At 34.2% G+C, this 12,102-nt stretch overlaps 1 protein-coding gene across 1 annotated transcript in view; it reads right to left on the reverse strand.

Annotated features, from left to right (window-relative positions):
* LOC149080041 (inhibitory POU protein-like) overlaps nucleotides 1-7,255 on the reverse strand; it is a 43,899-nt gene extending 36,644 nt beyond the window's left edge. The window contains exon 1 of the mRNA XM_089238570.1: nucleotides 6,823-7,255. Coding sequence (XP_089094696.1) covers nucleotides 6,823-6,957 — 135 coding nt within the window. The 5' untranslated portion in view covers nucleotides 6,958-7,255. The remainder of the gene's footprint in view (nucleotides 1-6,822) is intronic.
* Nucleotides 7,256-12,102: the final 4,847 nt, after the last annotated feature.

The following is a 12,102-nucleotide window of genomic DNA, read 5'->3' on the forward strand; positions in this document are numbered from 1 at the left end:
GGTATAAAAAATAATGTTTGTATTGTATTTTTATACATACCGGGAGATCTTAATCTAACTTTGCCGATATACGAACCCTTAGCGGCAGCGAAAATCAATGAATGCGAATGAAATTCGACATATAGATGTTACAGAGTATTCATCCCAAAATGAGAAGAAAAACAAAAACCTATCTCTCCCGGTTGTGGCTACAGCAACAAAGTTTCGTAAAATTCAATCGACGACACTCATTTTTATGCATTGCAAAGTGATTGGCACAATGAAAAACCATTAATGGCCTTAGAACGGTGCCTCTAGCACCATAAATGCCGGCACCGGACAAAGAAACAAGATCTCAACAAGAGCTTGGTGAGCTAACCCCTCGGTGGGGGATTTCCTACGGCAGAAATGTGATCTGCATTGACAATTTCCACATGTTTCTTTGCCTGACCATTAGAAGCAAATGCTGCTCAATCCATTATCGAAGTTCCACTCTACTGTCTGCTGAAAACATCCGTCTGGAACATGCGAGTTTCATTTTCTTTGCACCATTAAATATGATTTCCTCCAAACTCTTTTATGAATCAAAATACAAGTTTCTCTGATCTGTCTATAAAATGCATCTGTTGAAATTTTCACTACAGGATCTTTCATAATTTCCTGCAAGGTCATTTTTTACATTGAAGCCAATCTTCCAACGGTTTTGTTTTTGCGTAAACTTGCTTTGCGTTACCTACCACAACCAGGTTTTGGCTTTTGGGACACCGTTCGGGTCAACACACGTCAGACACTACATTTCGACCTGCTCAAAGCGATAGAAATGTCTTTTACAGCCTTTCTTTCTGCTTCCAAATGAAGTACTCGAAGGATTTTACCGTACAAAATATGTGATAACTTCGGCAATTTTTCTTAAAATGAAAACCAATCCGACAGCTTTCCACTTTTGTGCTATCACGTCCCTGATGCGCCATATAGACGCAGTCTTCAAAATTTGTAATCGGAAGTTTTTCTAAACTTTTGAGACAGCTATTTTTCAAAATTTTGAGTTTAAAAACTCCGAAAATTGTTTTCCTCGATGAACACTAATGTTTAAAGTAGGTTTTTTACATTCTGATCACAAGCAAAAAAAAACCAACTGAAATCAAAGTTTGAAACGGTATCCATAGCCCATTCAAAACTCTATACTGTCTAAACTTTTGAGGACTGTTCTTTTATTTCAATTTATTATAATTTTCTCCTTATTCTACTTTTCACAATGTCGGATATAAAGGGTTAAAAATGAAATTTTCTTGTTAAGGGGCATTTGACATGCAATGTAAACACAAATAAATAAATGGATAAAAATTTAATGGCCAGTTTTGGTTCAGAGGTGAAGGGTTTAGGAAAAAGCGAGATATCTCGCCAATGTAAGTGAGAAAGTCTTATAGAAGGTATATCTTTCTCTCAGGATAAGAAATAACCAATCACTAAACAATACAATCTAACAATAAGATACTAAAAAGGACGTTAATATACGATCGTATTTTTTGTCTCGTATTAATAAAACATGTGCTGGCCACACAAAGTGGCATGGTGGTAAGATGCTCGTCTGCCATCCTGAAGGTTGCTGTCAGGGTCCCGGATTCGAACCCAAGGGAGGATATAGATAAGATATTTTCCCTAATTAACTCGAGGCGACCACCGATAGACAGCGCCTTCACTTCCAACCCATCTCACTAATGGCAGTAAATTGCAATATAGCGATATGGCCAGAGTTGGTGTTTGGTGAAGTAGTAGTAGACTCTGGTGCATTATACCAGGGCCATAACTAGGATTTTTGCCGCGCCCACAACTTCAAAATTCGATAATTTTGAAATGGTGTTTTTTGTTCCCACTTTAAACTGCCACCCCCTAAATTTTGCTGCCAGGGCAGTTGCCCCCCCCCTCCCTCTAGTTAGGCTCCGCATTATACGCACGTCAAAACATGTGGCTGCGTCGATGACACATGTATAACAATTGGGTCGCATCTTTCTTTGCCTCGTAAATGTGACAGCTTTTTTGAAAATGGGGGAGGCATAAACATTGAGAGAGAGAGAGAGAATGTATTCTATCAGAAATAGTTAAATTTTAAAAGAGTAATATAACAATAAATAACTCGTAAATTTCATGATTAACCATGTGTTTTACTTACGTTCCGCAGCAGATGTACGATGAGATTTGCATTATTTCCTATATTTCGCATTTTGAATCGTATACATCGATATTTTTCAATAAGTTATATTATGTGTCAGCAAGACCCACCTAAATGCATTAAAAACTCACAGATCATTGTTTGGGGTCTAAATTGTGTTTTTTTCGTTCTGTCATTGACGAATTTTTTCTCGAATGCACAAAATGCCATGTTAAAACGAATTAGCCGTAATGATAAGAATAAAACATTCTTCAATAGTCCTATCTTAATATCTTGAATCAATCATAACTCTCGAAAGCACTATCAAGATTTCTGAAGAAAAATTAAATTCTTCAAAATTTTAGAATTTTTCCAAACTTAAATCTTATCTGAATGTAATGGGGGAAATTAAAAATGAATTTATGTTTTATTTATTTTATGTTCCCTCAATATACCAAAAATTGATTAAAAACTATAATATAGAAAATTGTTGATAAAAAAGCATAACACATTGGATTATCTAACATTAGAGCACCATGATACAGTCGTGATCTTCCTAAGGTTTTCATCGAACCTCGGAAAATTGATTTTAGTGAGGTTTTAACTTGGTTTTAGGGAGTTTCAACCTAACTTTTGTAAGTTTGGCTCAAAATTTTCTGATTTTTTCACCCGATATATATGTTGAGGCCGTAACCAAATTTTTCGGGAACTCTGTACAGTGAACATGAAGACATCAACTTCAACATCTATCAACTCTATGGGTACAAGAATGAAAACTAAAAGATAAAGAGAAAAGCTCATCTACACCTATACCGTACGAATTTATTATACCTCTATTAAACGTCTTTTCCGTCAAGAACACCCCGATCAACAAATTCTGAAACAGTTTTAAATTAAGAACAGTCAATACTTAATCTATACGTTATTAATACATGTGTTAAATATTTTGGGTATATACGGTATATGCGATTGTGCGTGTTTTTTTCATTTGTATCGGGTCAGTGATTCAAGTTATATAGATCTTTCTTTTTCCTTTGAAAATAATCACAATAATGGGCAACGTGTGGCCCACATTCCATGAGTTAGGATACATATACGCGATTCACACCGAAATTAACACGCATAAATACAATAAAAAAAAAATTATTCTAGAATCTTACTCTGCAAATGTAACAAAATTAACTTACATTTACCCACGTCTTGAGAATGCAAAAAAGAGAAAAAACACAAATGTCAATTTGCCTGTGCTTGCAAAAGTATTTGAAATCCACCAAAACAGTGTGAAGATATAAAAAAAATATCAGTTTGAAATTTCATTTTGGGCAGCATTATTTGTTCTGGGAAACATGTGGAAAGCGGGTTGAGTACATCTGGTCTAGGGCTCTATTTCGTTTTAGGGTGAAAATTTTTACTTCATTTTTACGTATTTCATGTCAACGATATCCCCCTAGAAATTTAAGAACGATTGCTATAAATATAAGATTATGATTCAAAAATGAAGCATATTAGTAGTGAAAATGAAAATTTATAAAATTTACAATTCTTCAGAATTTAAACCAGCATAAATTAATTCAAAATGTTTAACGTACTCTTATTTTAAGAAAGTCTAAAGTTATAAAGTCTCACTTTAAAAGTTAGTAGCGTATAAATGCATCCACGTTAGCAATATATGTACCATGTCAGCCTCAAGTTTCTTTAAATATCTTGTGAACATTTTAAGCAGTAAATACCTCACTTTTTCAAAACACATTTCATGTATAACCCATAATTCAAGAACGGAATGAGAGAAAAATTATCAATTATGTGATAAGAGGCGATTCACATGCATCGCGTTTACCCAATGTATCGAAGATTTTCGTTGTTTGAACTTATTATAGTCGAGATTAGGGAACTCTTATATATCAAAGCCATCGCTGGACAATAAGGCCATAATAAACACATAAGGCTTTTGATGACTTGGCAAAAGAAACAGAAAAGTTGGGCAAAATATAAAAAGTAAGTATGGTATTAAAGTTTCGTATTACCTGAAGAAATGGTTTTCATCTTTTTTAAAACAATGAAGGGTCGTGTCGTCTTCGTTGGTCGTGATTGTGTCGGCCGTGGGCCAGATCCTATCTGTCGACAGAGAGCCTTAGTGGCGACTGAAGCCAAACGATCCGACAGGCGACTTTACTCTCCAAGTCCTTTAAATAATCATGGAGAGAGTGGAGACGAAACTAACTCTCAGCCATAAATAAAATATGATGTCAGCATTAACCTTTTATCAAACGGCTCGGCGCGCCCTTGCTCTTTGCTTGCTTGCCGGATGGCTTTGGCTTTTGGATGGGCCACACACGCACCCTCTACCCCACACAAACTCCAGAGGCAAAAGACCCCCCCCCCATGTCCTCCTATCCACCAACCATCCATACGGTTCGTCTTCAGGTAGAAAAGGCGTTTCATAAAACTGTAATTAGGTAGCAACCTCCGGCATAAAACATTTAGTCCGCATAAATATGAAGGCATTCGAAAACATGTTTTCCCGCTCTCCATTCTTCTTGTTCTTTCTTCAGTAATAAGCATTAGGTTTTGAGTTTTTGAAAGTTGAGGGTTCTTTGGATGTGTTGTTGGTGGAAGCAGCGGTGGCTTTAGAGAGAAAAACGACTTTACGCAGCCAATGAAATATTCACCTTCCATTTTTCCTCTTTTAGAGTCTTTCACTCAACATTGCCTTAAAGCCCGGCCTCACCTCCCACAAACCCCCTTAAAAAATCAAGAATAAGGAAGGTAAAGAATAATAAAAAAAGCAAGAAAAAGTGAAATCCCGGCATTCAATTTTAAACAATCCATTTAAGAAAGATGGTTTCACAGCGCGCAACAAGGTCATTCTTTATGAAAGAAAACACGTGCTTTTCCTGATGCGAAGAGACGGAAGGTCTCCTTCTTGCAGAGGCATTTATCGCCCTAAATTGGCTTGGACATCGCTAAAGCAAATCTTCTTGTGTTTGGGATTATGGGTCTCTATCAAGTTATATATAAAAGGTACAACGCTGTGAAAAAATATTCTGCGAAATAACCAAAACTGTTTTCAAGGACGACACGTTAAATATGCGGAAAAAAGGTAACAGAAACGGAAAATTAAATTCACCAAATAATGAACATTCCCAAATTGTAATATTCGCACGGAAATTTTACACTTGATGGGATTTTCTTTTTAGTCTTCGGGCAAGTAAAATTTTTATGACGAATTAATAAAACATAACTAATAATGAATGTGTAATGAATATCAAACTTTTTTCAGCAATATTATGTCTTAATTGATGGATGATAATCTGATTTAGCCTGTATATTCGATCTTAAAGTTCCCATTTTTTTCAATGAGTCATAATTTTAAAAAAATACGATACGATTTTTAATATCGTTCTCCTCACGCCAGAAGCACGAATGTGCAATGTCTTTGGAAAAAAATAATTAAAATTACTTTTGAATACTTAACCCATGTTACTCTATGAAGTTATTTTCCTAAAATGTTTTGTAACGTGTTTCGATAGGGATACACGTTCGCGTTTCAGGCAAAACTTAGATAGCAAAATAAAGTATCCAACCAGCTGATAAATAAAAGTTAAAATTTGCACATTCGTACTTCTGGAATGTAGGGGACAATACATTATAGACAGCATCTAGTTTTAGGCTTTTACTCACTTTTTGAATTGCACATGGTACGAAGTTTATTGAAAAGTTTGAAAAGATAACTCTTTAATGACATAGTTGATCACTACTTTTTGATTTCCAAGATGAAAGTCAGGAAAAAAAATGAAAAAGTTTATTTTACTATGCGTATCATAATTATGGATATTTTCACATAAAATGTATTATTATCTTTCCAAATGGAGATTTTTACGCGAACATTAATATTCATGGGGTACTTTTGGTACTTTTTATTAAAACAGTGGTCCAGTTAAGTTTATATAGTGCACTTTCAGTTTAGTAGTATAGTTAATTTGATTTGTTCTGTAAAAATTGCTTCGTTGAAATGTCTTTTATACAAATGATGGGCCTATTCAAAATCTAACAGAAAATATTATCGTATTTGTAATATACACCATGTGAATGTTCACACATGTATTCATAAACCCATATTATACCACACAATTAAAAATTGAAGACACATACAAGTGACAATCTCAGAACCTATCACTAATTTCTTTTAAAGATTTTTCATCGTACAAATATTGCTAAATTGCTATTTTATACAACACTATAAATATTGTGCAACGATTAATGGGTTTCCAAGCATTTTCGAAATAATGAATATTAAATACATATGAAAAAAAATCAATAGGATTTAGTTCACCGATAATATACGTTGAGCATATTTTTGTTTCGACTGCAATTTACGATGAATTTCATATTATTTGAACAATGGTCAATAGCAGCAAAGTATGCTCAATTTTGGTACAGCTTCGATATATTTTATTATTAATAATTGGTAATTTGATTTGACTTCAATTTTTTTCTTTATATCAACAGTTAACACTTGAGAAATTTATTATATTTATTTTACTTTCGTTTTCCCGTTGACTTTCAAACATGGTGATTCCAAACAAATAAGAGTCTAATTGTAATACCACGTGTATATTTGAAATGGCAACTGTCTGAAGGATTAGATGCACTGGACCAGAAATTTTACACAAGGAATAAAACGAGTAACTTACCCCGGGGTTTCCCATGCAGTGCCTCCTCATGGGATCAGCGGCGCTCCGGTACGTTGGTGAGTATCGTCCAGGGAAGCACGTCCCCGTACCCGTGTTGATCGGCGGGGGTAGCGGTACGTGCTGTTTGCCGTTCATGGCTGACGAAACGTTCAGCCACTCGTCGTCACAGCACACTTCCCGTTTCGGAAATGCCAGGTTCGCCACTTCTATGCCTAAAAACAGATCCTCCAATAAAAACAAAAAATAAAAAAAAATTGAAAACAGAGAAGGGAGAAGAGAAAGGTAGGAGAAAAACAAGATGTTTTTCTTATATTTTTTTATATACTAAAAGTATATTTATATATCAAGCCGGCGACAAAGTTGAAGAAGGGGCGCGGCGAAGAAAAAGGTTCAAAGAAGTATGACAGTTCAGTTGTGTTTTGTGGAGTTTCGTATCGGAAGATGTGTACGAAGCCGCAGCTCATGAGCCAACTAAACTCGTCCGTCGTGAACAGAGGCTCCGTTGCCTTGCACTCGACCGCCTCCTATCTATTCGGATCTCCTCCCCCTTTACTCACCCGCAAAACGCCATGAGAGAGACCATGAGGTAGGCAATGAATGGCATGGATGGAGAACCATGGGCTACGTACAGCGAGAAGTATATACACACACACACATGGATTCCGCACATGCGCAACACAGCCTGTTCGACCTCCCACCCTTTTTTATTTTATTTTATTTTTATTCTTTTACGGAAAAACTTGTCTTTTGCTTATATTCCACAGTTAGCCGTGTCACGCACATTCAATTATTCTTAAAAAGTCGGAAACTCTCGATCGGCAATTACCAGAAATCGCATCCCTGTTTAGCGTCTCAAGCTATCGGCGAAAATTTTCTTCTCTTCGCTCTCTCTCCTCTCTCTCTATATATATGTGTGTGTATGTATGTAGTATATACTTTCATGTATACTATTTCTTTTAAAAAAATTATTTTTTCCTCAAATTTTTTTTCCTTTCTTGCTTGTTTGTTTATTTGTTTTTTTTTTCTCCCCTTCCCCATTTTGTTTATATATTCACGTGATGCTGTTTGTAAATTAGGAAAAAGTAGAAGCACAAAAACCCTTAAGATTCAGTGCGTTTTTATATTTGCCAAGTTTTAAAATACATTCAAATGAACTATTTTGTATTTGCTTTATTTTTTATACATAGAAAGAAATAAAAACGGATTCACTTGATTATTATTTTTGCTTTTGCGATTTCCGAGAAAAATGTATTTTACAATCATTATCTTAAAACGTGGTAAACACAACTTCGAACGTAATAAAAGAATAATAATGAAGGAATTTGTTCAAATTTTTGGTGTCTTTTTGTTCTAAAGTAGTAAATTTTAAGAAAAAATAAAATTAACATTATATAGGAAAACAATTTCTTGTGTTATATCAAAACAGGATTTTAAAAAAAATGATTAACAACTGATCCGACGCCTATGTGTGAATGTAATGACTCAGAGATCACACCTCAAGTTATCACACTAATGTTTTTTGTTTAACATGTCTGAATTTGAATATTCTAGTTCGAACAAAAAAATTCTTATATCGGTATTGTCATAGATCCAATTAGCCTGTCTGAATACCTAATATAAAATCATCAAAAATAACTAGGTTCACAGGTAGGTAGACTAATCTCCAGTTGCACTTGTCTAGATTCGGATAAAAGAAGATATGAGAACGTACAATATTGGATTCCAGCAAATGTTGGTATTTCGGATAAGCAGGATCGAACGACGCCGTAAATGCTGTTCCTTTGCAATGTAGTTATTATTGCAAAAAAGTTAACATTACAACTTCTCCTTCGCATTATTGTATTTTCGATGCTATAACCACCCCTATAGTTCTATGGAAAACGGAAGTTATATTAAATGCTCGTTATATTGAAAGTTTAAAAAAGTAATAAAATTTATAGGTTCTTAAGAAAATTTAAAAAAATTAATAAAAAATTATACATTTCATTTTGTTTTTGTCCTCCTAGTTACGGATAGATTTTGTTCATTTCTCTGCGAAAAAAAAATTAGCGCTTCAATTTACGTTGTAATGGACTGAATGATACTTTCAGGTCTTTATGTTGGGGAGAAAATAACATGGCATGAATAGGCAAAAATTTGGGACATATCATACCAGAAACATTTGAGGGAACTCTTGCTGTAATGCACACTCGTTATAACGAGCGTCGACTGGATTAACACTTCGGCGCTCGTTTTTTTTCAAAGAAATTGCTGAAGTAATCTTTTTCTTGAGTTCTTGTCTAGGTTTCTTGAAAACTGAGTAGAAAGCTAATAAAACACGATACGCGATACCCACGTTTTTGCATAAGTTTTGGACATACCAATAATACATACCGACATAGCAGTAATACAAAATTTAAAGCATTACTTTTACATTACTTACATTTACTCAAACATGAGTGTTGATGATTAAATTATATATTTTTGTAGATGAAATATTCTTTTATATTTAGAAGTGCATTATTCAAAATTGAATGTGCGTATGATTCTCATAAATATCGATCGACAAAAAAATGTTCTAAAAAAGCATGACTTTTTTTTTAATTTTATTTTCCTGAAAATAAAACTTAAAAAAATCATAATCACTTAATCACTAAAAAAAATTATAATTTTATTTCCGTATACAGATATTTCAAGAACAAATTATTTTACCGGATTTGATTCTGCTTAAGTATTTTTACTCTTCGAAAAAGTATATTATTACAATTATATATATATATATATATATATATGTAAATATCGTAAATATTTTCGAAGTACGTTCTTCAACAGTTATATGTCTGTACTCAAAAATGTTCTGTACAGTAATTGTAAAATATATTTTACAATGGTAGGTGTGGAGACATCAAGAATAATACGTGAATTCCGCCACTGTCCTGCATCGAATTTAGCGATGAGGACAGTAGCGAATTTTGAGCTAGTACCGATTTCTGAAATCGGTACTAGCCGTTTTCGTGGAAAAATTCCAAGACCTTTTCATAACAGAACAATGGATAGCTGTGAAGGCTAAGTAAAATGAATAAATTTAGACTTTCATCACATTATACCTACCTATACAGGGTATCCAATAAGTCCTAATTCGGCCTTTATATCATCTACCGTTCGTCGTAAAGGTATGGTTCCAGTTTAAAAGATGCTCACAATGTGTTCAGAAACAGTGTGTTAAAAAATAAAAAAAATTTAAATTTTTATATGGACACCCTGTCCTAAAAAACCCAATTGGAAAGTCATTGTCCTGTCTGTGCTGAGACCACCAAAAAACTTTCATGTTTCTAAGTGTAATATCAGCTGACTTATTTGAATTCACAATCGGGGAAAAGTTTGGAAAGAACAGCATGAGGGGGAAGAAGCGTTGTCCGTTAGTTTATGTTGTTTCACAACTTCTCCCCGATTTTTAATTCAAATAGTTCAGCGAATATTGTACTTTGAAACATGGAGTATTTTTGTTGGCTTCAGGAGAGACAGAGCAATAACTTTCTGATTGGATTTTTTAGGACGGGGGTTTATATAAACATTTAGATATCCATTTTGGGACACACTGTACTTTTCACTCCAAAAACTAGTGCAGGGTTGTTTTTGACCACATTTTGAGCCATTTTTAAATTCTAATCATATCTTTACGATGAATGGTTGATGAGATAAAAGCCGCATTAGGACTTACAGCACACCCTGTATATCATGCACTCACCGTCTCAATAATAATTATAAAAAAAACAGGAAGAATAGTAATGGAAGATGTGCTCTGTCCATATACATACATACGCAGAAGCATCGAGAACGGGTGTGTAAAAAATACAGCTATTTATCAATGAGACGAGAATGCACAGCAAACACTGAAAGATATTTAATACAAACATGTAAATTAAATTAAGCAAACGAAATTAGATTAATACTGTTGAATCCCGTTGTAACGAACTCCAAGAGACCGGAGAAATCAATTCGTTGTAACGAAATTTCGTTATAAAGGAGTTCCAGGTTTTTGCATTGTTCCCATAAAACATGGAATTGCTCCACTTTTCTGGGAGATTAGAAAAGTGTTCGTTAAAACGAGATTTTTTGCACTATAACAGTTTTCGTTAAAACGCGATTCGACCGTACATACAAATATTTTTGGACACGTGCAAATAATATGTCAAAATTTATCAGCTTTTTCTAATAGAACAAAAAAAGGAAACAAATTTCCCGTTAAAAAAGAACAACAATAATAATGAGTTTCATTAGGAAAAAGTCTCTAATAAAATCAATTTGGGACATCATTGGACCAATCATCAATGTCTGAGCAGAAAAATCGACCTTATTCTGAATTTGCATTGATACTGACAGAAATTCACAGATTTCTTCCCAAAAACTCTCAATCGTAATTTTTTGTTCTCATTTTGAAAAAGGCTTCGTTTCATTTTTATTTCGCGCTATAAATCCATTCAAATCCGAATACCCTATCCAATAAAGGTCCGAGCACTGAGGCGATCAATATATACTGTTAACACTGATACTATCCTGATATGACTTTACTACACGAGTACAGTCACATTATACAGGGTGTCCCGTAAATCCTAATGAGGCGTTCATCTCATCCACCGTTCGTTGTAGAGATATAGTTCTAATTTAAAAAATTTTCAAAATGTAATCAGAAATTACCCTGTACTAGTTTTAACCCATTAAAGACAACTTTGATTTTTTGGAAGACGACAAATACTGAGGTAGAACCACTTCCACAACTTTTTGGCAAAGAAAAAAAATTAAAATTTCGAATGGCAAATTTTCTTGCCAACCGGCGTTAATGGGTCAAGAGTGAAAACGCAGTGTGTCACAAAATAAAAAACCTAAATTTTTATACAATCCCCCTGTGCTTGTGCTCTAACTTCCAATATGAAAGTTGTTGCCCTGTCTTAACTGAGGCCAACCAAAAAATTTTCACGTTTTCAAGTGCAGTATTTGTGGAAATATATATATATATTTGAAATCAAAAATGGGGAGAAAAGTTTAGAAAAAACAGCATAAAAAGTAAGGGAGAGTTGTCCGTTCGTTTATGCTATTTTTTCCCAACTATTCTCCGCGCGCGTTTTTTTAATTCAAATATTTCCACAAATACTGCGCTTAGAAACGTGAAACTTTTTTTTTGTTGGCCTCGGGTAAGACAGGACAACAACTTTCATACAGGAAGTTAGAGCACAGGGGGATTGTATAAAAATTCAGGTTTTTTATTTTGTGACACACTGCATTTTCACTGTGAAAACTGGT

Source organism: Pholcus phalangioides, unplaced genomic scaffold, assembly GCF_987345545.1.
Source record: "Pholcus phalangioides strain wild (caught in Gottingen) unplaced genomic scaffold, Ppha-v1.0 ptg000011l_1, whole genome shotgun sequence".
NCBI classification, from domain to species: Eukaryota; Metazoa; Arthropoda; class Arachnida; order Araneae; family Pholcidae; genus Pholcus; species Pholcus phalangioides.